Source organism: Porites lutea, assembly GCF_958299795.1.
Source record: "Porites lutea chromosome 5 unlocalized genomic scaffold, jaPorLute2.1 SUPER_5_unloc_2, whole genome shotgun sequence".
Taxonomy (NCBI): domain Eukaryota; kingdom Metazoa; phylum Cnidaria; class Anthozoa; order Scleractinia; family Poritidae; genus Porites; species Porites lutea.
Genome location: NW_027332289.1, coordinates 124,813 through 151,425, shown reverse-complemented (window position 1 = coordinate 151,425; position 26,613 = coordinate 124,813). Strand labels below are relative to the sequence as shown.

The 26,613-nt window shown below is 39.6% G+C and overlaps 1 protein-coding gene, 1 long non-coding RNA gene and 1 pseudogene across 2 annotated transcripts; 1 reads left to right on the top strand and 2 right to left on the bottom strand.

The window, feature by feature from the left end:
• The first annotated feature begins 1,074 nt into the window (after window positions 1-1,074).
• LOC140925392 (uncharacterized) lies at window positions 1,075-10,040 on the top strand (annotated as a pseudogene).
• A 7,460-nt stretch (window positions 10,041-17,500) lies between these two features.
• On the bottom strand, window positions 17,501-19,622 carry LOC140925383 (uncharacterized). The gene is made up of 3 exons (XR_012164394.1): window positions 19,524-19,622; window positions 18,737-18,781; window positions 17,501-17,632 (listed from the first exon to the last, which is right to left on the bottom strand). It is a non-coding gene; the product is annotated as an uncharacterized lncRNA (long non-coding RNA).
• A 728-nt stretch (window positions 19,623-20,350) lies between these two features.
• On the bottom strand, window positions 20,351-26,034 carry LOC140925385 (fibroblast growth factor receptor 2-like). Its single transcript, XM_073375360.1, has 5 exons — window positions 25,467-26,034; window positions 23,231-23,445; window positions 22,659-22,699; window positions 20,842-20,938; window positions 20,351-20,583 (listed from the first exon to the last, which is right to left on the bottom strand). Exons 1-5 carry the CDS (start codon window positions 25,467-25,469, stop codon window positions 20,382-20,384), a joined length of 558 nt encoding a protein of 185 aa, XP_073231461.1. The 5' UTR covers window positions 25,470-26,034; the 3' UTR covers window positions 20,351-20,381.
• Window positions 26,035-26,613: the final 579 nt, after the last annotated feature.

Here is a 26,613-nt window from a genome sequence, read left to right as displayed (position 1 = left end):
AGACTTCGTCTTCCTGTATCATTCTTTTTCCCGTTCACTTGAAACGTAGAATTTCTGCAAACATTTCCTTTTAATTGGTTTTTCATAAATAAACTTCGATTTCTGAGCGAAAATTTTCTTGTTAGAAAATGCTGAGTTCACGAAACGGCTTCTTCTACGCGAATACACGGGAGTTGTAAACAATCCATCGAGCACAAAACTCAGCTACAGTAAATTGAAAAACGCCGTATTGAACCCTTCCAAGTATTTTCTTGCCTTAAAAGAAGTCAGCCCTAGGATTTTGTCGACTTTTAAAAGATCGTTCTCTAAAAAGATGGGAAAAACACCGAGCTCACACATTATCCACTCGCTAGGAGGTGAATATTGTTGAATAGTCCGAGATAGCGAACCAATCAGATTGCTTGAATCACCAAGATCACTGAGTGTGTATATACTAATTCGTATTATTGCCGAATGATATCTGTTTCTGTTTGCAAAGTTTCGCAGCCATCGCGTTAAAAACCAAAAAGTTATGACGGAAAATTTGTCACAGCAAAATACTCTAGTATTAATTACGGAGCCACCTTAAGAATCATCTTGTACATTCGTGACCTTGTACTCAAAACCGTGACGTAAAAAGGTTCACACTCAGCCTCTCTCCAACATCAATAGCACAGCATAAAAGGAAATTTAAGTCTTCGTTAAGTTTTACGAGAAGTGATATTGTGTACCGCAGGACCCAACCTAGAGAGTACAGTGGGGGATCGAGGGGAGGGGCCTGGGCCATTATTTTAGACCAGAATGAGGCTCGAAGAGCAGAAAATGTTGTTTTAGACTGGGTCCGCCACTGCAGTAACATCGAAAAGAATGTGGCAGTTTGAAAGTATCAGAAAAGTTCACGAATTTTATAGACGGTGTTCTCTTTTAAAGGAAATTTCTTTCTTCGCAATGACCGAGTATTTTATAGTCGATGATTACGAAAACTAACGTTTTGGAAACCCATAACCACCGGATTCTAGCTTCCAGTAAGATTTAACTAAAAGACTAACGAATGCATGGATAAGAAAAGATTAAAAAAACCTTCATGACAACAAAATGGCTCGCTTCGGACGATCAGCCGAAAGAGTTATCTTGTACATGCGTGACCTTGGTATCCGCTCAAAACTGTTGTAAAAGGGTGCACACTCTTTTCAACATCAATAGCGCAGCATAAAGGGAAATCAATGTGTCTCCGTTAAGTTGTGGACAAGCAATATTGTACGCCGCTTTGACTAAAGCTGAACCCAACCTAGAGAATACTAGCGACGAATTATAGCATGTCGCAGTTTAAAAGTATCAAAAAATGATGCCTTTAAAAATGGTGTTCTCTTAAAAGAAAAAGTCAAAAGCATACAAATTGCAAACTTTGAACTATTCTCTTCTACTCCTGAAAGCTTTCGGGTGTATGTCAGTAAAAGATATCCCACAAGAGAGTGGACTATGTTAGGGACATTTCAAGCTCGCGAGGAAAGGACAATACAAACTTTTCCACTAGATGAACCAATCTATGCCAAGTGCTTTAAGGTATGAATCTGTGAACAGTTTGCCGTCAAGTCACCCAAAGCCAAAGTTAGTCATCAGGCTCCAGTTGTTTAAAAATGGATAACATTATCCACCCGATAAGTCAGTATCTACTGGATAACACAACTGGTTTCCCTAATACTTATTTACTGGAGAGTGATTTATATGGTGGATAGTGCTATCCAAGTTTTAAACAGCTGTGGCCAGAGGGTTTATTATGCTCAGCAACTTTCTAACATCCTATTACACATTCATCGCACTTGTTTTGTCTCATTGAGGCTTAAAGAACGAGATATATTACTCATATATTGTGCCTTTTTCGCCTTCTTGTGGCTTAATGAATGACATATTTAGTGTACAACACATTTATCATGCTCGTTTCGTCTAAGGCTTTAAAGAACAAGACATTGCACATATGACGTTTATAGTTGTCTTATTAACGAATCCCTTATTTTAAGTACCTTGTAGGTAGAAATTTTTTTCTTTTTTTTTGAATTCAGTCGATGCGAAGACAATTTTTAGCTTTTTTAAACAGATACATTGTTGTAAATAGTGTGATATAAACCCTGTAAGTACCTTATGTGTTGTCCTTAATTCAATTAGGTTGAGATGTTGAGTCACTTTGGCTCAGAGCATTACTGCCCACTGAGCCTTCTGCGTGTGCACGGCAGCAGCATGATGGAAGAGCTGGGAGACCATGAAACAGATGTACAGGAAGAGAACGATAACAGCGACAGTGACAGTGATGTGCCAGTGTTACCTCCTAATCCTAGTGCCAAGGTTGAAGATCAACCCAAGGAGCAAAATCTGCTAGAAAGAGCAGCTGATACGGTTTTTAAGCTGGTCAAGAAATTCACTGGAAATGGGCATGATAACAAGCAAGATAAGGAAGGAGATAATAGTAAACTCGGCACCCAAGACAATAAAATGACTGCTTCTGAGAAGGAATCCCAAGGTGAAAGCAAGGGCAAAATTGTCACTCTTGTTGGTCATGAAGAGCTCAACGAAAATTCACAAATGACTAGTGACAATGCCTGTTTAATAAAGCAAGGTCACAGTCGAGATAGAAATGCTTCACAAGGAAAATGTGTGTCTGGTAATATAAGCCATGAAGATAGTCCACCTTGCAGCAAAGCAGATAACGAGGGAGAGACTCATACATGCAGCCCTGCTCCATCATTATGCCAGTTGTTTTCTCAGGTATTGGGGCACTACAGTCTGGGGTGTTTTGTGGGACGAATACTGTTTTCAAAGAATGAAAACTTTACAGTATCAATGAATTTAGCCACGAGTGGTGATTACAAGCGAAATTTAACTGTAGCTCATGAAAAAGATAAAGGTGAATCTTATGAAAAGAAAGAAAGTCAAGACCAAGAGAAAGTTCCTGCAGAACAGGCTGGAGAGCCATCTACTGCTGACAACTCAGAAGAGAAGAGTGCTGAATTAGATGTCGTAGACCAAGAATTCTCTGTTATCATTCCTGAAATGTCTTCCAGCATTCTGAAAATATCAAACGAAGTTACCAGCTCAGGCGCATCGGGAGTTTCAGAATATGTTGACCCTTCGCCCGGAGTTTTGAAGGCTAGCGAGTCACTAAACATTTTCGTGTCAGAGGATGAGAAGAAGAGGGAAACTGATGACAAAACCTCCTCATTAGCAGAAGTGTCAGTTGTTACGTCCTTACCTTTAAATGCCACTCTGCCAGCTTCTTCGTCTGTGGTACTTAAAAGTTCCCAAGTGCCAGTAATTAAGGATCCTTTTGTTGATGTTCCACAAGGTGAATCCAAGTTACACGATCAGCAGGAGTTAAATAAACAACCTGTACAAAGCATTCCTGACAGACCGTCAACTGTGTTAGGAATTGAACAGACACACTCTGTGACAAAAGGCACTTCTCAACAGCCATTGCCTTTGAATGTGAAGGATATAAGTTCCAAAGATGAAGAGAAAGTAGAAGACAATGTAACTGTTACTGATGAATTAAAGGGTAGCAAGGGTAAAGATAAAACCGAAGCTACACCATCGGAATGCAAAGGGCCGAATTCAATTCACATTATGTCTCAATCTTCTCCAGATATTGACGTCTTGGAGATAAAACTCACTGACAAAGATGGACGAGAGGGTACTGCTCAATTACCTGAAGAGGTACACTTAGAAAAAGAGCCTGTACATAGTGCCATTGAAGCGTCAGAATCAACCAAAGCAACTGATTTTTCAAGCATAAATTTAGATCCAGTTAGAACAGAAGGTGAAGGATTGAAACCAGATTTGGACAACCAGGAGCCAGGTATTGAGAGCACAAAATCGGCATCCAAAATGTTGGAATCTGAAAATGTGGATCCAGTTATTCAGCCTACCATTCCTCCTGGTATTGACATTACTGACACTTCAGACCCTGTTCTTCCATTGCCAGCTCCTCCTGTTATTGGAGACACAAGCTTGCCTTATTTATAGCCATGAGTTTTCAACTGCAGCATCGTCAGCAGAAGCTACTCTTGATACTTCAATCCTCAGCAAAGCTCAACAAGCCGCTGTTTCTTCTTCAGCTGGAGTATCGTCAGGGGTCGGGTCAGGAGGGCAGAAGGAATCCATATTTGTCCGTCTTAGTAACAAGATCAAGGTTCTGGAACAGAATTTGAACATGAGCACCCTGTATATGGAACAGCTGCATCAGAGGTAACTTTTACAAGATCTCTTCAATCCCTTGTTGATACAAGTGGTTACAGCACCATGTTCTCTTTAAAGCTTTACTTGTGTGGGCCCAGGCTCCGGCTGCAAAAGGGAAAAGGCGAAAAAAAATACAGCAAATGAAGGGGCAGAAATAACAAAAAAGTGGGAAGCTGGGCACGGGAATTCTTTTTTTCTGCCGCCCTTTTCCACACCCCAGTCCATGGTTTTTGTTGTAGTTGTAGTTGTTAGTGTCTTTGTTTGCTTTTTCTTTTCTTGTCGTTTTTTTTTTTGCTGTTTCTCCCCCTTTTTCACCTTTTCCTCCACTACGGAGCCTGATCCCAGGCTAAAGCTACATTTACAACCTGATGGACAAAACTCTTCAGATGGTTCCATCTATTAATTTTTAGAATTACACGCCATATTACCATCTCCTCTAAACATCGAATAAAATTACCCCAGCCTCTCCCCCTATTCAGTAGTGGTTTGGCCTTTAAAACAGTGTATATAATTCTGGGCCCAGTTGTTCGAAGGCCGATTAGCGCTTAACCCAGGGTTAAATTTAACCCAGGTTTCTTTTTCTTGTTTCAAAAGCATTTTCTCTGTTGTTTTTAAGACCATCCAATCATCAACTTGTTGACAAAAAGAATTAAACAGAATTTACTTTTTAAGCTTTCATATCTGAATTCTTATTTCACACTAACCCTAGGTTATCTTAACCCAGTTTTGAACAATCTCGCCCTGGGCCCAGTTCCTGAAAGGTCGATTAGCGCTAATCCAGGATTAAAATTTTGTTCCATTTTTGTAATTTACCTTCCTACGTATTGCTTAGAGTAATCTTTTGTGTTATCATTGCTGTATCTGGGGGTAAAGGCTCAACAGTATTTTTTTAGCTTGAGTTGCATGTCCTTAGACAAGAAAACCTTCCTTAAAACTAAGCTTAATCCTGGGTTAAACGTAACCATCTTTCGAGGAACCGGGCCCTGGTATTACTCGAAAAATCGTTATTAGAGAGGAAGGGGGAGTAAGGCAATTCATTTAAGCGAGGGGTTTCATTTTAGTCCGAATGACAGGAAAAAATCTGTCTTTTTCAATTTGTATCAACCGGTTTGGATCACAGTTGTAGCTGGGCTCTAAAACCATTGTACTGTAGTACATGACCAGAGTGAAATAAAAGTAGTTTAGAGTGCTCAGAGAAAATGCTAGGGACAATCCTATAACTTCGTATCTGTTAGTTCCTTCTTCAAAGAAGTCATGTTTATGTAGCCTGAAATTCAGACGTTACTGAGGGAGTAAAAACGACTCAAAATAGTTGTCTGAAATTTAGGCTTACGTGTAAGGTCATTGTGAAGATTCTCCTCCCCTCCCCTCCCCCTGCCCTCTTTTTTTCTGGGGGGGGGGAGTTAAACAGGTTTAAATCTTCAGAACTGCAGCTTGTGCCTTGTGTCTTTTCTTGTTAGAATGCACGTTGTGTTTGTCTGGTTTTGATCTTATCAAGAGAAACAAAGTTGATGCTTTATGATGCTAACAAGAGTTGTCTTATTTCCGGTCACAGATATATACCGCAAGTCAGTGGAAGAATTACAGAAGAACTCGGATAAGAAAGTTGCCCTGTTGACCAATGCTACCAAGAAGGCAGAAACTATTGTATGTATGATCTTTATAATTCTTAGTGTTGGGAAAAAGTGGTGAGAGTTACGAAGCAATCAGTAACTCTATCCTTTGTCGAAGCGAGTGTTCATGTTCTTAGCGTAACATTAATCTGAGGAAGTTAAACCTTCACAGAATAGAATAAACACCCGCTAATAAGAACCTGTGGATTAAGGACCTGCTGGCAGAAATTTGGCATTTTAATACCCAAAAATGTAAGAACCTGTTTAGCCAAGAAAAATCAAGCAGGTTCTTGTATCTGTCTTACAGGTAGATACTGTAAAGATAAACATTTTGACCAAGGAGTTTGACTTCAAGATTGCCAAGTGATATTTCAAGAAGGTACTCACACCAAACTGTAATTACAGATAGGAGTATTACTGTAGTTCATACAACGAAAAAAAAGTTTATAAAAAGTACAGATTGTAATTGTCTTCATGAACTTTGCATGAAGGTTTGCAATGTACAGTTGTGAATAAACACTGTATATTTAAGGATCAAACTCTCAAGTTTCTCTATTTTTCTGGTAGTCAACAATTATAATATCTCCTTCATAGAAATGAAGAACCTAATAAAGAACGTTCTTAGCCTAAATTACTAATAACTACCCCTCCCCCCCCAAAAAAAGAGCCTTGTTTGCCAGGCCTCAAATAATGTAGGTTCTTATTAGCTGGTGTTTACTCTTCAGTGCATTTTCTACCCCTCAATTCGCAAAAATGAACGTTCACAGTTTTGTTTATCATCCTCTTAAAAATTTTCCGTTTGAGATTGGGCGAGATTAGTACAATAATAATATGGCGTGAATGCTCTACTTTGCAACACACGGATTTCGACTGAGCGTGCTCCGTCCTTGTCAACGATCTCAAGTGCTCAACGAATTAAAACTATGGAACAAGCTCGAGTTGGATGAATTAACTGCTGTGAAAGACAGTTTCAAACTTACTCCCACCCAGGTGCTCTCTATTGGTCCGTCACTTGAAGATAACGTCAACATTGGTCTAGCGATGGTAGAACCTTTAGTGCAACCATTTACGTTTAATGGCGTTCGCCACGTTCCATCAAGCGCCGCGTTTGGTTTACATTCTACAGTGTAGAAGATTTCCTGTGCAAATGCCTTGTTTACATGCACATATTAATCGAGCCAATGTTACTTCTTTTTAAATGTAAACTTTACTCACTCCTTCTATAGATCAACAACCAAAAGGAACAGATCACTAAACTGCAATCAAAGCTGGATAACCTGACCAACGCAGTTGCTGATATGAAAGCCCGTATGGATCCACTCAATAAGGAAGTGATGGAGCGCCATGTTATCGGTCTTTGCATGGAAATAGTTTTAATTCTTCTTCTGTTTCTACTGTTTGCAAAGAGAAACAATAATCAGATGACTTCTAACTCACCCGGGAGGTCAGTGCACCTTATGAACGGTCATGGCCCCCCTCGACTTGCAATTGAAGATAGCAAGCGCAGCAAATCCACTGTCTTGTCGGAAGGTGAGTACTATGTTCGCGCACTAGGAATATTCATCTGGCATTTTATCAACGTGATATCAACATGAAATGTCTCCCCACATACGTCCTTACGTTTCGCTTAGTAGTTAAAAATCTTAACTTGGATTACTTTTTAGTTTGCCACTTCAGAGTTCCAAAAACTCTCATTTTCAAAACGAGGCAGTGTTTACTCGTGAAAGTGAGTTTAATCTGCATGATAATTAACAATTATTTTCATATCAATTATACTTCAGAACGCATTTATGCAACAAGAGGTTTTCAGAACCCTTTATTTGTGATATCGGAGCAATATATTTTGTTCATTCATTTATTCATTTTTACCACCACATTACAAGTTATTGAAACATCTATTGTCGGTCCAATGTGTACAGTGTGCAAACGTATTTATTTGTTTTTATTTTAGTTCCTAGGTTAGGTGGAAAAGAACAGCTTCTTTTCAGTTTTGTCAAGATGGCGGAACCGGAGAGTATCGGAGGCGGCACTGATACAGATCACCATGACAACAAATTAGTAAAGGTAGGTTTTCACACAATGCTGTTGTGTATTTATAGCTAATCCTTGATGTTTGAATTTTAATGTTAAATGTTAGTCCACTAGAAGGTTTCTATAGTAAGCTCTAATTATCATTCGCCAGCTTTGTTTATTTCCAGAAGGGGAAAGAATAGGGTGTATACTGTTCCATTGCAAATACAGCCGCCTCTCGTCGCTCTCCGTCGCTAGGAAATAGGGACCTTAAGATCCGAGGACGGCGACGGCAGCGAAAACGTCGCTGAAAAAGTAAATTCGCGTTCTTTCAATCTTCATCGCGATTACTCCAAGTCACTAAGTTTGTCAAATGCAGGTGGATCCTTCTAAAGTTCAAATCCTAAGAACCATATCCAAGTTCAGATAGAGAGAGGAAATTTCGTCGTCGCTTGTGTACCTCCTCTGTACAACGTGAAATTGGGCATTTTCACGTCGTAGCCGTGCAGTGACGGCAAAGAAATGTACAAAAAAGCGTGATGCACGTGCAAATGTGTTGTTTTGGTTACTAAACCTATTGCTTTTTTGACGTTCTTCGCCGCCGTCGCCGTCGTCGGATCTTAAGGTCCCTAATGGCCCGAACCTACGGCGTGGAGCGATGTGAGTAGGCTGTATTTACAGGATAGTAGGATTTCTTGTCTCTAATTTCATGCTGCTTCCTCACACGACAAATATTTCACCGCTTTGATCAGGCTGGAATTTCTTTCGCAGGGAGCAATTCTAAAATAGAGACCTTTAGATTCGTGAGCATGGACGACTCAGAGGTTTTTTTGCCTCTTCTCAGAAAATAGTAGGCCTGGAAAGTTTTATTGCAAGTTAGAACGGTTATTTTTATTGAGGGAGTTTGAGCCCTCTCCCGATCGCAGAATGATAAAACTTCTAACATTTGATAACTTATTTCCGCCTCCATGACATTCTCGCTAAAACGCGTAGTAGAATGACCACGGCTGTCACGTTTTCCCGCCAAAATGATGTTGGCTCACGCAACGCACTTCTTGCCATTGAGAAAATCTCTTCCTTGTAGTCGTCCTCGTCTTAGAATCCAACGGTCACTATTGAGAAACACTCTTAATCTAGAAATGATTACCAACTGTAGTACTCTATTTCCTGTAGGGTAATACCTTCAATACCAGTGAGAGTAAGAAGAGACGTCATCGCAAGCGTAAAGGGTCCAGTACACCTGAACTTCTGCCTGGCAGTCCTAGCTATGAAACGTCCAACGGACCCGAGCCTTCCCCTGAAAGTCATTCTAGTGCTGACGCGCCTAGGTCAGCGGGTGTTGTCAGTCGTACAGCTGGGCTACTTTTCTCGAGTGCTCGTGGGTTCTTTGGTGGCCTTCACAATCCATGGAAACAATCAAAACCTTCGACTGTCCATAGTGATCCCAATATATCCGCAGGAAGCCAACTCAGCCAAGCGAGCAAAAGCTCGCCGAGACCAAATAATCCGGGTTTATCCCGAGCAAAGAGTCTTGAGTTAGTTCCAGAGAATACATCAATTCAAAAACCTGCACCACCACCACCAGCACCGACCCTTTCGTCCGAGTTTGGCGTGATTTTGAAGCGCCCACCAGATTTTTATTACCCTAAGAAAGGCCCCGCAAAGAACATTTTTCCTGGTCCCGTGAAATATGGGAAATATGGCGTGTTAGATTCTCAGTTGGCATAACTAAGGCCCCTCGAGAACCTCACGCATTCCTCACTCCATGCTATTGAAAGTCCGTTTTTAAGGATGACTGGAGTATGAATTCGTTTGGTTTTCGGGGGTGCTGGTAGAAACATACTTTGTGGAGAACCGTCAAAGTTATTGAACCTTTCTTGGTTTACAACGAATGGCTCGTAATTGGTATACAAGTACAAAAATATCTTTGTTAAATGTTGTGGAAATACTTGACGAGAACTCCCAAATCCAGTCGCAGCTTTATTCTTCTTGGCAAATCCTTGGTTGCTTTTACAGAACTACTGTAAATGCTTGTATTTTAAGGCGCATAGTTCTGTCGTTTACTTAAAAAACGTAATTTGCCCTATAAAGACTGCTGCGGTCTTGCCAAAAATATGGTGGTCAAGTTGTTGCACTTACGGTTATGGTGAAGTAGAATATTACTAAGATTAGAATATTGTTATCCTAAGGCAGATATAAAAAGGAAGAATAAATAGAACGGGTCGTTTTAGGAGTCATGGTCAGAGAGGTTGTCTTCTTTCAAGAATTTTGCCAAGCGTTCGACGTTTCACATCTTCCACAAGCATTTTTATTGTCGCACCAACTTCCAATATATTTTCCGAAATGTGTCATGCCCTTTCTTAGAGAGCCCAAGTAGACGGCTCTTTTACAACCCTCGTTTTTGACTTGTGCCGGTCCATTCAAAATAGCCCTCCTGAGGAAAAATCCTAAGGGGTTGCTGTATACACAGACTAGACAATTGGTTATTTATCAGTTAGCTGGTACGAGAAAAAGATCTTGCACTACCTGTTTTGCCTTTTGCGACATGTCAGGCATGTGATCAAGCACATGTGTAATTCGGATTAACCTTTTAGCACACAAAGATACAACATAATGGTCTCCCTTTTCATCTAATTTGAATCATTAGGCTGAATAGCCTGTCCTGTGGGAACAGGGAGATTGCTTTTCTCGAGATAGTCAGCGTATCACTCAGAAATGACCACAAACTCAAATAAAGTTTAAAAGCCTTTAATTTATTTTAAAGAATGACATCAAATATATAGAAACTGACAAAAGCTGGACATTCGTTTATGAAATAGGCCACTGTCGATATATCCATTCACGTCATGTCCTGAGAACACGAGGAAGAAGAGTGATGACTTTCGTTTCTTCTGGTTTTCTTGGCCTGGCTATGAGTTGGAATAATAGCACGATATATCAAAGTGACCCCATTCATACCGAAGCCCCTACAATATTTTATCTTACTCCTGCCATTCAATAATTTATTATTGTCATTATAAAATGAAGCGATATTATTATGTGAATACGCAATATGTATTAAATGAATAAATGTATAGTTGTATAAATTGACCATTGAAACGTTCTTGCTGGTGCTGACTTCATTCCTGGCGTATGAGCCATTAAGTAAAAGAATTATATAAATTATGCAGGTCGAGGATGGGTATCGGATGAACGCCGAGGTGGATAACTTCTTTCCCGTCTCTGACCGTGATTGTGTGCTTGTAGAGAATAGTGTGTTATATATACTGACTTCCAAACCAGACCTTAGCTGTAGAAATTGTAACAAAGGTTCCTGCATTGCTTATTGTATTGGCAGCATTGGTCGGAAATGGAATGTTATTTTTTCCGAACTGCCCTGATCATCCGAATCTTCACTTTTCATACCCAGACGTGGGTTTCCCAAGTAATCTGCTAATCACACTATTTGAAAGAACACAAAAATCTAAACCATAATCACTATAATTATTATTCAACACCAGCAAAGGTCTCTACAATAATTTTTTCTACTGCCGCAATATTGTTTTGGTGAACCGAAGTGCCTTGTATCACCTTACTCCTGATCACACATTTTTGAGTCAATAAATCGTTTCTCCAACATGACATGATATGACATGTTTATAGCGAGTGGCAATGTTGTAATCTAACCTAGCCAATTGAAACGTTCGTAACATTGAATTGTAGCCACGGAATTATGTGGTAGGTTATGTGGCGTCTGAGGAACTCTGAAGGCAATGATCAGTCACACTATGCCGGAAAGTCCTTGCACAGACACGAAAATAATACCTGATTTTGCTTCTGTCAAGAGAGGATAAAGGGTCCCCCTTTATCCTCTCTTGGCTTTTGTCAGTTCACATAGAAGAGCGGTGATTTTCCGGCTATTTCTGTTAAGGAGCGAAACTGCGCCGCCGCCGATCTTGAAAAGTGGATCATCACATATCGGATAGATTTCTGCTAATTTTCGTCGCAGTGTGAACATGTGTTCAAGTGAAATGAGTAGCAGCGAGCATAGGCTGGGACCCACCTGATATGAAAGTATATTTTTAGGAGAGAGCACTGTGATTTAGTACACGAAACTGGCCTCTCGGCCAACCGGCCGCTCTGGTACGATGTTCGATGTGTGTGGACGACTTGTTCCAGTTCTATACGGTTGTCGCTCATACTACCGGATACATTTTCATGTCGACACGAACATCTATTTCCAGTATAGTGTGGACAGACTAAAAAAGTAAAAGAAGCAATCCGAACTACTAACAACTTAATAGTCATTTGTAGAGAATGAACCCATTTTAGTCCCTACAATTGTTATATTACAATTGCTATTCAGTATTTTCTCGATATCTTTCAAATGAAATTAAATATTATTAGGGATCTTATTGTAATAACCCATTAAAGTGCCCATCACCTAAAATTTTAAATCAGTTTTCTTATCTGAAACTATACCTTATTAAAATAACTTCTCCGAAAAAAGTTTGCCATTTGAACAAAACGCGATTTTTTAACCAATTTTTGAAGTCCACATTTTTGCGGCACACCCGCGCCTCTGATCACGCAAACTAGCAGGCTCATATATGACATCATGTGACGTAAATTTAGGAACTCGAATTACCTTTCCTTCACCAGCTGTACACAAAAAAGGTCAATTACAAGTAAGGATTGAATCACAATGTCTTCGCAAGAAGAAAGTTCTTCTGAAGCAGAAAAACCTACCAGAACTTTTAATGTTTTCCTGTCGATAAAGTCACGTGTTCCTTAAAGTACGTCATACCCCGAAAGAAGACTAAGACGAACGGTGTGCCAAAATGGCGGCAAATTTGAACGTTTTTAAAAAATTCTAAAAATATCGTCTTTGGTTCAAATCGCAAAATTTTTTCGCAGACGTTATTTTAATAAGGTGTAGTTTCAGATAAGAAAATAAAAAAATTTTAGGTGATAGGCGCTTTAAATAGTTGTGCTCGTCATCTCAGTCCTGTTCCTTGCTGGGTGAGAGAACTCCCATATGAAAATGACAGGGTTGCTCGTCTCTCTTAGACGTAGACATTGCAGTTTTTGGTCTTTTGGCTGTGCAAGACAAAAAGCCAATATTTCTAACCATGGCCATCATAAATGTATCACTTAACCCCCTACAAACGGATGTAACGTTGTTGGCCAACCACTCGCAACATTGTCCAACATTGTTGGAAGTTGTTGCGTCCGTTTGGGCGTAGCTTTAGGGTTGAGCGTAAAGATATATCTATATACAAAAAGACGTTGTCACGTTGATAAAGGGGACAGAGAAGGCATCCCCCATACACACCCTATTCCATAGGTAATTCGTCTCGGGTTATTTTTAGAATCGGGATAAAGTTACCTCGCGCGCAGCGTGGATGTTTAGTGGAGGTTTCGCATGACTAAGCGCCATGCAAAACACGTCGGGCGAAAGGCAATGAAAGCGTAAAGAGATCGAGAGCATTTCTGAATAGTGAAGCGAAATGATTCGGCGCTCACCTGGGAAAAGGGAATTGCTCGACTCTTTGACAACCCGTGAGATCAGTTTAACTCGAAGTTATCGTAACCTCAGTGCTTTAATAAAATGAGAAATTTCGCCGGTCTATTGAAAGTGGTTTTCATGCAATCTCGGGAGACACCAATAACAATGGTGAAATGAACAAATGCTGGTGGACAAACAAAGCGAGCTAATGAGCGATCTTTTGTTTACTGTCCACCAGCATGGCGGCGATGACGTAACGTGAAAACCACCTATTGAAACCGGTTGTTTGTACAATAAAGCAAGTAGCAAGTAATATTCATGCACATGTAATTAGTTTTACACAGGGGGGGGGGGGGGGGGTGGTGAACTAGGTAGTAGGGAACTTAAGAACCACGACGACGACTTTGTCGACGACGACCGGAAGTGAGATACCGTGCACTGCGCAAGCGCGGTTAACAAATTTCGTCGTCGTGGTGTCGTCGACGACGCCAAACACAGTAGAATCACGTCGTCGTGCAGTCCACAAGCTTCGGCAGGTATAACTCCCTGTTTTAAAGCGATTTTTCAACGGCTTTGTATTTTTTCACCTCGTACATCCAGGTATCCTTTCTTTTTTCTCCTAACAAGCGATGTTGATTGAAAATTTGACTGATGAATTGTGTTTACTTCGAAGACAACACTGAGCTGTGCAGGCCGAGCGACCGAACTCGTAAGTGACAAATTTATTTGTACGTATTTAGGTCAGGCAAATCATATATCTTTAACATAGAGGAAATGAACTTTCTATGGAAAACAAATGTCTCTTTTTCCAAATCTAAACTCTGACAGACACTCGGACTCGGTCATGTTATTCAGGTTGAAAGTTGAATAACCTTCGTACGGAAAGTAGAGATTTTTCCATTCGAAAAGGTCAGACAACACTAAAAATTCTTCATCGTCAATGAAAGTAGACGTACGGCTTATAAAATAAGATCTTGCATCGTCTTAAAAGACGCCTTTGCGAAAAAACTTTGTTGCGAACAAACATCACAGTTGTACTACTTCTACATGTTTGTTTACATTCGGTGTCGTCGTCGTCGACCTACCGATCGACTTCATCTTAAGCTTCCTTTTTCCCGCCGAAACTGACGTTCTCGTTCCAGTCCTTTCCCAGTCAACAGACGTCGTCGTCGTGAACTTCGTCGTGGTTCTTAAGTTCCCTAGTTTGTTTGTCCCGACGATCTTGGCCATCGTGACGTCACGAAGAGAGAAGCGCGCAATTTCGAGGAGTTTTCGAAAATGGCGCCGTTGCCATTTCCAAATGCTACTTTTAAAGTTGGTTTTCCTGGATACTGACGCTCCAAAATGGTTTTTGTCACGGTAGGATAGTGCAGTTGCAACATCTCTTTCCGAGAAGGTGAGTGAATTGTGTATTAATCCGACAAATAACGCGTATGAGAGCTGTAAACAGTTTCGGTCAATTTCCTCGAGTGCAATAATGTGCCGCAAAAGTTTGCATGTTCGCACAGTAATATCGCATTTTCTCGAAATCGGTGAGGTGTTGAACATCGAAACTTGGCATAAGGGTGGTTTATTTCTATTGGAAAGCATTGTCTCTAAAGTTAATTGAGATAAACTAGCAGAAAAAATGATCAGTCCATTCGAGTGTGCCAGCGTAGCCGCTAAGGTAGAGGGAGAACTGATGCAATTGTATTCATTACTTTGCTGTTATCTCTCCATAATGCCAATAGTATCACCTATTCAAGCTGTCTTTTCGGGATAAGTAAACTTTAAAGTAGTTTCTGTTAGAGGGAAAGTATAGTTGCAACAGCTCTTTCCGAGAAGGAGAGTTAATTGTATTATATTCTGTTGATAATTACCCCGTAAACAGTTTAAGCCAATTTTTTCAAGTGGAATATTTGTCGCAGAAATTTGCATGATCGCATATTAACATCGCATGTTTTAGAAAATCGTTTTGGTGTGGAAATTCGAAACTTGGCAGAAGGGTAGGGTAAATTGGCAGTAAAAATGATCAGTCCATTCGAGTGCGCTTATATTGATATAAACAGATGACCTCGACTCGGTTACCCCGGCACAATGTAAGTCAATTATTTTTCGGTTTTAAGGAAAAGGAAACCAAAGACTTCCCTCAACACTATGTATCTATAATAATTACACCAGGAATATATATTTTTTTAACACTTGAAGGTTGTACCATCTTGTTGAAGCAAAGGATATTTCTCTGTAATACCTTTAAGCTTACATTAAGTTTTCATAAATAGCAAAAAAAATTAATAAGATTTACATGCAGCCGCATCTGTTATGCATGAAGCAATTTCACATCATTCCACATCAATAGTTAGTGCGAATGGAGTCAAAAATGTACAGTGAAACTTGTATAATTTAAGCGGACACCTCAGAGAATGCTGTAGTGCCCACTTGATACAAAGTTTCTTCCTGCTACATACAGGTTTCGATAGAAAATGTCATATGAGACAGACCTGCCAACTCTCACAATACGCTCTTCTCACATATGGTAATATGCCCGTCTAACCTCGTTTACAGGTAAAAATTCTTTTGAAATTCAAATACGAAAACATCTTCTGATTAGCATTTCAAAGGATTTTTTACTCAAAAACGAGGTTAGACAGGCATATCACCATACTTGAGAAGAGCGTATTCTGCCGTGAGTCTCACGATTTTTTAACTTTTCTCACGGTCTCATGACAAGACTCCCAATCTCATGGTTTTCTGGGAAATATTCTAAATTGAAATATTACCTTGTTGAATGAAAACATAAATTTTGGGGGGAAATTCTTGTGCCTGGATAAGCTTTGACTATTTTAGCCAAGAAGTTGTCTTAGCCCAAAGAAATGACTCTGCTGTATGTTTTGTCACAGTGATAACCTATTTTCTGGCCTCTTAAAGTCATCAAAGAAAAAGCGGCATCTAATTTGTTACATAACTGACCACACTAAAGCAAGGTTATATTAAAATAAACAGTTGATTCCCCTAATGGAAAAGGGGTCGTTTAATTTTGATCGGGAAACTAGTTTTTGTAGAATCTCCCAATTTTTTTTCATGAGTCTACAGATTTTCCTTTATCAGGGGTTGGCAGGTCTGTATGAGGAGCTAAGTACCATTCAAATAAAAGGCAGAAACATTTGGAATACTCCCAGAGATATGATGATATACATTTGCATTAATATCTTTTTTTGTGTGGAGCAAATTGTACCTCAAATTTTAAGATATCAAATGAGTAAAACAAGCTTTATACAAACAAAAATGAAATGAGAAAGTACTGTAACTCATTTATATAATTTACAGAAGTCCCCTGGTGACACTAGCCAAGTGCTGATAGGGCAAGACTCCCAATCTCATGGTTTTCTGGGAAAGCAAAAGGCATCTTAAAATAACAAAAGGCACATAGGGCTCAGCCGAATGGTACCATAATGACGTCAAAACGTATGGAAACAGGCCTTTTCTCTGAAACCCGCCCCATTCCCCTATGGCAATTTTTATTTGCGTTTACCCTACCTCACCTCACCTCCCCTCCCCCTACCTGATGAAACAAGGCTTTCAACAGTTTGTTGAGATAGGATGCTTTATGTTTTAAAGGATGAGCTCATCATATTTTATTATTGTATAGACGGGGGTAAGATAAATTAACAATAATAGACAGATTATTATAGGTGGGTTACTCATTTTTACAGCTGTCCCTGGAAGAAGAAATAGAAGTAAGGAGCTGACTGGCAGCCACTGAGATTGAGGAGAGAAGAAAGGAAATTGAAAGAGAAGAGAAAGACTTGGAAGGAAAAGAAGAAAGGTTAAGACAAAAGGCAAAAGAAATTAAAAACACAGTAATAGAGGCCAAACGGATAGCTGCCCAACTGCAACTAATGGCAGGGCAGCTAGACTGCTTGGCTAACTAAATTCTAGAAGAGACCAAAAAGTTAAAGAAGAAGTAAAAGAAAAACACCAGTGTAAGAAAATTTTATTGATAACAAACCGTTTCTTTTAATCAAAGTCAATGTGCAAAGTTTTTAAATGTAAACAAGTCTAAGTCAGACCTGTTATGCAAGAAAGAAAACACATTTGTTCAGTATATAAAAAATAAAAGGAAACTGGTTCTTCTAATTTCTCGTATCCTGTATGGTCTCTTCTTGCTCCATGGAATCCACTCCATCTAACATTTTCCACTTCTCGCACCGCACTACTCTCTTCGTGGAATCTATTATACTAGATCTTTACAGACATCCAGTAAGCAGCACCTCCTCCATCATACACTGCATGTTTTTTCTCATCATCTACAGAGTATTCCCAACCAAGGAAGCACCTAATTATAAAATCAGTCAGATAAAAAGAGATTATTATATATACAAAAGTCAAAACAAAATAAATCAATAAAGGCAATATTATCACTTAAAATCCCTAATTATTTGTTAAGCATCTCTTAAATCATATATTTTAATGGTTTTCCTCACCTACTCCCTAAACTTCACATTAATATAGGTGAGTAAAACCACAAACACCACCACCCCCCTCCCCCTAGCAATGGTAAAAAAATATTTCTCCCTTGAATAGACCTATTCGGCTAACTCAATGTTGTACCCAATTCAAATCTCCCGGGGATAAGATTCTTTGTGTATTGTATTTGCATTATAATGTGGCATTCACATTTAAATGATATGGAAATTCCTGAAACAAAACGTTCTATTCCCAAAGGGTTTGAATTGGGTACAACATTGAGTTAGCCGAATAGGTCTATTATAAATTTTTGTAACTTCAAGCAACCTATCAAGATAATCCAAAGACTGGTTTCTAATCTTAAACCAATAGCGAAATGAATACCTGTCATCCTAACTGTAATCATACAATAGCAATGGCAAGGCTATGTGAAATATATTAGCAGAGGCAGTACAACAGCAAATTTTAAAGAAAGGCTTTAGAGCTATTATAATGGAACACCTATAGTCATGGAATGATTGTCTTTACTGAGTTACGCCTACGAAGAAATTACCACAAAGCTACATCAGCTGGGTGATAAAACTGTACGAGCAGGCCCCGAATTGTTGGAACTGGACAATGTCACTCTTGATGTAACTGACAATAGCATGGAGTCCAAGTAAGTTAAAAGCATTAATGAATGAACTCGTGTAGTTGAACTACACAAAAAGGAAAACCGAAAAAATGTAACATAAAAAAAGTCTCTTTTTATATGGTAAAAGTGTGAGAAGGGTGATGATATTCATCGCATGAAAATCCTGCAATTTTTTATATCCTTAGAAATTTTTTTCCCCTCATTTTTAAGATGCGGACGCCCGAGGAAACACATTTTCAATATTACACCATTAAAATGCTTACTAGTGTCCGTTTTCTTGGCTTTTTCTAGTTTTTTTTCCTATTAACTCTGTAAAGCGATTAAGGCACAGCTACATACCCATCCTTTCTACGGCTCCTCCTCCTGGATTCTCTGCATAAAGCCCTAAAAATGTTGATGTTGATAAAAAACTTTAGCTTACGGCACTTTACCCTAGTGATAGATTCTGTTTGACTATTTACTGGATAAAAACCATGTTCTCCTTTGTTTGTGGGGCGAAGAAGCAAAGAGAAAGGCAATGTGAGCTTATCTCCATCATGAGCAATGAATGTTTTGACAAAATGATCGTAATTTATAGTGAAAAGTTGCAATATAATAAGCTATAATAATATCCTTGGTTATCGCGCGACGATTAGATTCAGTTAACATTTTGATACGTTTGACCCAAACACGAAATCCTTCCAAAACCCTTGAAGATCATAGCCCATATTCTATAAAAAAAAACCACTTGCTTCTTACATTTGTTTAGTTTTAATAAATTGTTTACACAATTTAATAGTCTAGTATGAACATCATGACGCTATGTTTCGTGACCTGTCCACGCCACTTTCGCAATTTTTGTAAACATCCCTGAGGTTTGCGACTTTTATCCCACTGATCATTTTTGCTAACTTATTAGATGACTCACTTTTATCACTAATTGAGAGACCTATACCATATTAACGTCATTTGTTTTTCTCGAGACTAAATTCTGCTGGGCTTTTTAGTTATACGTCTCTAAAGACGCCCCGGTATGAGTTGTACCATCTGGTCGATCTCGGGAAGTTCTTGATTTTTTACGATGGAAATGCTCTTTCCTAGAATAAATTGCAATTTTACTATATAGCATTAATAGATAAACACATACCTTCGGTCGTTTCATCGCAACGTCTCGACTTTTACCACTTGAAACCACGAAACAATTTCGCTCGATGAAACCATCTAAAGTTCCCGAGATAAATTTCTCGTGACGTCACGATGGCCAAGATCATCGGCCGCGCGATCCCTATAGGAGCGATTGGCGAGTTCATCACCCCCCCCCCCCCTGGTTTTACAAATTTGAATTTTATTGTAGTTTTTTAAGTTGTTGAGCGCTGTTGATCAGCGAATGTAAATAGCGCTCTAGAAGTTATTAAATTATTATTATTGTTATTATAGGACCCCAAGTGTTATTTCTGTTGAATAATAAAAGACTAATAAAAGAATAAAAATCAAACCAGAAAATGCTCTTTTCAAATTGTAAATTATAAATGATCCTGAGAGAATATTCACTGTGTTAAGGATTTCCCTGCAGTACTGTTAGCTCTGTACAAGAGAGCCAGGGCGATTCTTTTTTAATTTCCGTTTCGCTGACACAGCTTTAGCAGAAATCTCTCTTTACGTCGTTTTCCTCGACAAAACGAATAGCAATATTGCTCTCCGCGTCTTCCGCCATTTTTTTCTGCCTCAATTCGTGAAGAATTCGTGATTGGCTGTTGTCTAATCCCCCTTGGGATCTGTGGTCTTAAAAATAACTCGAGACGAATTACCTATGGAATAGGGTGTGTATAGGGGATGCCTTCTCTGTCCCATTTATCCTCTCTTGTTAATCTACTTATCCGTCGAGCATTCCCCTATGCTTTCATATTGGAGCTTCCCCCCCTCCCCCCGCTCCAAGACCCCTATAACAATCTAAAGAAAAAAAGGGTGCTTTGACAAATATTTAACCATAGAGCCCCTACAGAAATTACAGCTTGGTATCAAGAGTACTAGTTTTACTGGTGTTAGTAGCGGATGCCTCACGGTAACATGGCTGGTTCTGATCCAGTAGTCTGAAATAATAGTAAGGGGTATCTTCTGTCATCATCTCTTCCAGTATCGGTATTAGTTGAACGAATGAGGGTCGTTCATTTGGATCCTCCTTCCAGCAGTCCATCGTCAATTTGTATCTGTTGAAAAAGGAAGCCATAGTTTAAAAACCCGCTACACAAAGATATGTCTCCATTTACTTTGAATATTGAAGACACTTATGTTCTATAGGTTCTTTTTAGAATGAGGTAACGTAAAAGAAAGGGGCGCGCTGCAGTTTCCACTCCTTGGAAAAGGCTGACAATTTTAGAAAAAAAAAACTGTTTGAAGGACTATGTAAGTATTTCTACATCGTGCCCTCTATTTAGATGTCTGTTATTATTTCTATTCTGACTTACATTTCATCGCTGCACGTGTTGGGTTTCTCCATCCGATATCCAGATTTAAGTAAACTGCAAAGCCTCATAGGACTTATCCCAGGGTATGGAGTACCCCCTAAACTAACAAAATAAAGATCAATGCTGTCTTATCAAAGATTTTTAAGCTTTTCTTATTTTTCATTTTGAAATCGCTGGTGATCCCTGCAATCTGATTGGCTCTCAGCAGTGTTATTTATTTACGAATCACACAATCATATCTGTTCTAAATCGCGTTATTTATGTTCTAAACCACGTCGCACCGTTGCACCTTGCTTTATATCGTATCATTTCTGTTTCGAATACAAAATGAGATGTAAAAGCCCTTTTGTTTCCGCTTTTTAACAGTCTATTTGATCTGCCCACAGGCAAGTCCTTCCTTATGGTTCTCGATCTAAGGCAAGCATCTTGACCGCTACGTAAGAGCTGCCATCCTTCACTCTATCCAGCATTCCCGCTCGAGGTCTTCCAGGTGGTCTCTTTCCTGGTATTCTTCCCTCAATAATTAATGGGACATGATCACCATGTCGTAGGGTTTGACCAAGTCAGACTCTCTGTCTTCTGTTGATAACAGATATGATGGCCCTCTCCTCACCGACACGCCTCAATACTTCTTCGTTACAGACTTTGTCAGACCAATTTATGTTTAAAATCTTTCTCCAAAGCCACATCCCACAGCTCTCCAGCCATCGCACGTCCTCTTTCTTCAAGGTCTATCATTCGGCTCCATTCAGAAGAGTACCCCAGATGACAGTCCTTATAATTCTCTTCTTCAGACAAAGGCTAGCGCGCTGAAGGCTTTTGTCTGCAGTTCTTTTTTCTTAGTAAACGCGTTTTCGGGCTATTCTCGATCTAATTTATTTTTCACAGGATCCATCCTGTGTAATGAGGCTCCCAAGGTAGTTAAAGTGCGACGATTCTTGGCTTAATTGTTTACCCTCAAGAAATATCGTGAATTCCTCACCAGGCCTGTTACTGATTTTCTTCAGCTTAGTCTTCTTAACATTGATCTTCATATCATATTGCCCCGCGCTTTACTGCATTTTACCCATCATAAGTTGCAGACCTTTAACTGAATTGGCTAAGGTTGCTTGATCATCCGCAAAGCTCACTGTCTTAATGAGATGACCTCCCACTCGAATACTTTTATTCACACCAGTTAAAGCATCTCTTAGCATGGCTTCAGAATATATGTTAACGAGTATGGGGGATAACGAGCTAACTTATCTGGTGCCACGGCCAATCACTGCTGGTACAGATTGAATTCTGCGATTTCAAAATGGCTGTAATAAAGTGATAATTTCGCTTCCTGTCGTGCAATTTTAGTCTGAAATCATAATTCTGATCTCAAATCGAACTCGCGCTCGAAATCACGCGTATGATTTCTGACCAAATTGCTCTCCACTCAGTTCAATGACCATCATGTACTATCAATTTACCAACCTCCAGGAGGGATTAAAATAACGTAATGTACAAGTTTACCATTACAGAGTATTCTTTTTGCCAAGTGACACGTGATATCACGTCAAGTTGTGGTTAAGGGTATGACTTATAGACTGGATTATTATGAGCCTGCGCTCCTCCCCTGTAAAGACGGTTAGGAGAGCGGCGGAAGTCAGCCTATTATTTTTTTCTAGTTGTTTAGCAATCATGACATTATTCTCCGGTGACTGCTTTCCTAAAACTGAACAGTCAGCTTTTCCCTAACTACTGTCATTGGGGATTCCTCAGGTATAACAAAATGACTAGAGTATTATTCTACCTGAATCAGTATACAAAGATTTATAAAACTAGCTTACCCATGGTGGCTAGTTCCCACAAAACAACTCCAAAAGACCATCTGCATTAAAAGGAAGCAGATAAAAAAATAGCAAGAATTAAATTCATAGAAATATCAATTTTGTTTATCTCGCCTCATGGATGGTAATCCAGGAAATTTTTGAGTGGAGTCATGGACTTTAAAATCTGTAATCCTGCTTACTATGAAATTCTGGAATCTGGGCCTTTTGAAGTCTGGAATACACTGGGTTGGAATCCGGAATCTAGTATCTGGAATGCGGGATGTGGAGCTTGGAATCTAGGATCCAAGATGGTCTCAGATTAACTTCAGTGGCTCAAAGATTCTGTTTATATATCTTATTTTCAAGTTTCACGCCTGGAACAGGCTAATGTTTTCCAAACGCTTGAGTATTTCTTTAGATAGTGATAACCGCTACTGTAGATAGTGTCATGATCAAAATTGTAATTTTTTTTTTTCAGACAGTTCTAAACAGTACATTGTAAGGTCTATGTTATCTAAAACCTCAACTTCACACTGCATCACGGGAAGCCTAAGCATGGCCTAACTGTGACCTCGTTAACATATACTAACACGTCAGTCTTGAAAGTAAAAATGCCGCTTTCCAACGCCTCAGGTGCCATCCATTTCATTGGTAGCTTGTGTACGCTCGTAACTTCGTATATCTCACTCTCATTTGCGTGACGTAACAAACCAAAATCAGCAATCTTCACCGCTCTGTCCTCGCCAAGTAGGATATTACGGGCTGCCAGGTCACGATGAATGAATCCTTTGCTGGCCAAGTATTCCTGGCAGAGAAATAACGAAACTATTTCTCAAAGAATTTTTAGTTACCAGATCCCAATATGAAATTAAAATGGAAGCTCGATTTTAGGACATGGCAGGGGGATAGCAGTTTAATCGGGATATCGTTGTACACGAACTGCCGATTTAACGATTTGGCGGAAAAGCAACCAGGTGCAATGAAACATCTGCTCCAGGCTCAAAAATAGCCCGCCACCACCCCTTTTTCCTAGATCACGCTTTTATATTTTTGCCGGTGCCTTACGCTTTTTTGCCTTATTTTTGCCGGTGCCACCCTTACTATCGAGAGCCTGGAACAGGCTTCTGCACGCTGTGCCTGGCAAACGGACTGGAAAGCGGGAGGAAGTGATCTTCGGCCTATTCATGAAGAATGGAGGGAGGATTTCCGTCACAGCTGTTGGAAAACAAGAAACAAATTAAGGAATTGGCCAAGAAACCCCCGCGACGTGAACTTTCCAGCACAAAAAGCCGTCAAAGTTGAACAAACTAAGTGAACTACAGTCGATTCCAGCTCGAACCCTCGCTAACTCGAACCTTGTGCTAACTCGAACCAGAATCGGTTTCCCCTGGATTTCCTTTACTGTGATTTACCGTCGGTAACTCGAACCCTCCTAACTAGAAACGCCCGCTAACTCGAAGTAATTTTTGCTTTCCTTCAGATCACTTTCATACAACTTTACCCTCGATAACTCGAAGGGATGAATATTGGCTGAAAAATAAGGTTTTCAGTTAAGATTTCAACCCCAGAAGAAAGCCCGTTGACACCTGTTGACACTTAATTAAATGCTACTTTTCAGGGAGACTTAAGGTGAGTGGAATAAAGACCTCCTTAGACTGCCACGCCCCAAAAAGAAAAAGAAAGCTATTGGTTCTTACTATAATGCTGATTTCTTTTTCGAAGTCACCCAAAACGGCATTCCTCAGTGAACATTATTCATTTAGAGATTAGATTTTTTCGTTAAAAAAGGTTCATTCATACCAATGAATAAACAGCAATTATTGGATGAGGCAGAGTTATGCGGATCACCGGGAGGGTGTTATTTGCTAAACCCAAAAGCCAAATATACAGCTGAGCCACCAGATATATCAATTGAGCTTACAATAGTTAGCATATACCATCATGGTGGCCGTTTACAAAAGCAATCCCTTAGCTTCAATCATCAGTTCCACTTGCAGACCGTTTATTGTGCTTTCCAAGATTCGATTACGGGAGTATTTATCTAGAAAGTCCTTGCTGCTCAGTCTTCCAGTCCCGAAAACAAATTTATTCATTGCTTTTTCTTTCCTCTACTTCCCCTCTTTTCTCAGGGGCGTAACCAGCCCATAGCCCTGTAGGCCCGGCCTTCAAATTTTTGGTTTGATCACTCTACTGCCTGCATTGTAATAAATTATGCGTTGTTGGAGTCAGCTGAAAAAACACAAGAGCTCAAAGTGTTGGTGAGGTCATACGTCCTGGTCATGCGTACAATTTTCAGGATATGTGGAAATGAAAGTCAGCCAGGCCTACAACTAGCCAAAAAGCTGGCAACGTCCCTGAATGTCAGGCTTGTATGATTCAAATTAAATAACTGATAGCTTAGCCTTATTCAGGTCATATGGCTGTATTCATTGGACACCTTTTCAAAAATACGAACAGACCTGTTTTTCAATAGGTACCTTCACGACGGCTCTAAGTGATTTTTTGGCTTCTCGGGATATAAAAAAAAAACTCGTTTTTGACCTTTTTTTTTTTTTTTAATCAAATGGCTCAATATAAATTTTATGTGTGCTATGTTTCACGAAAAATTCAACAAGATAGTAGTTAGCTCTATAATGGTGTGTTATAATTAACGCAGCATTTTGAATGCTTGAAAAATCTGCCGTCTCATGACCGGATAGCATAATACTTGCAGACACAGAAAAACTAGTAGTTAAGTATTTTGAATACGGTGAAGAGGCCGATTTTTGTGATTTGCAAACGATAACTAAATTGCTCAAGACATTCTTCAGTCGAAAAAGTTCTTACCATCCCTTTAGCAATCTGCCACGCATAACATAGAACTTCTTTCCCAGAAATGTCTTCTTCATCATCTTCATTGCCCTCACAGCTGCCTTCTTCTTTCTCGATGGTGATCTTTTCTTCGACGTTTCTTAAAGGCTCAGCAGGAGTGAGCTCTTTTTTTTTTGGAGAAATGGGCAATACTGATCGAAGGTAACACCATCACCGACGTAACCGGTCCCTTTCGCTCTTCATTTTGTAGAAATGACGTGTTGACATCGTCACTCTCTCCTTCCTCCTTGTCATCTTCGTCTTCCAGGCTTGAGCAGAGAGGTTCCATCTCAGATCGAGGAGCATCGCTGATTAGAAGTCTTCTTTCACCGTCGTCCAGATCGATTTTAATTTCCTTCGTCTCGCTGGAATGATAACCACCGTCTTTTCCACTTTCTTCATTATTTCTTTCGCTGTTCTCCTCTTTCAGGTTTTCATCCAGGACATATTTTGTTTGCAGGTTCCTGGACACCAATTTCGGCCTCTCAGGAACAGGAGGCTTAAGCCTTTCAACGACATCACTTTGACGACTATTTTTCATTGTAAGCTGCAAAAAAATATTGAAAAGAATTCCGTCTGATCATGAAACGGTTTTCTCAGCAGAAACAATTTCAACACTATCAGTTTGTTAGCCGAAATATGTTTACACATTTGAAAGGAATCGATGTGAATTGAAAGATTACTTAGGGCTACTCAGTAACCGACGTTAAACCGAAAATCTAGCCGGGATACCTTATGGGCCAACTTTCTTTAAATGGTCCACGGAAAATTCAAATGGATTAAACTGCAATATAAACAAAGCTTTTCTTCTGCTCTGTTACAATTTCAGTTTGAAATCAAAATATTAATAACGCGGGGCCATAGTGACATTAACACAACACTTTCTGTCATCATGTCATTATGTTGCTGCCGTTCTCTTTGCCTTTGTATTTCTCTTTCGCGTTGCCTTTGTCTGTTCATTCTAGCTCTGTCTCGTTCTGCTTGCCGGCGTTTTTCACTATAATTTTCTCTCCTTCTTCTCGCTCTGACTCTTTCTACTTGCCGACTTTCTTCGCTAAAATGTTGTCTTCTTCTTCTACTTCTAACTCGCTCTCTTTGGCGATCGTCTTCGCTTGTTCTACAG

Coding starts and splice junctions, on each gene's coding strand:
- LOC140925385 (XM_073375360.1), bottom strand. Junction 20,939..22,658: donor GTGGGAACTAGCCACCATGG/GTAAGCTAGTTT, acceptor TTGTTAGTTTAG/GGGGTACTCCATACCCTGGG. Junction 20,584..20,841: donor AACACGTGCAGCGATGAAAT/GTAAGTCAGAAT, acceptor CTTTTTCAACAG/ATACAAATTGACGATGGACT.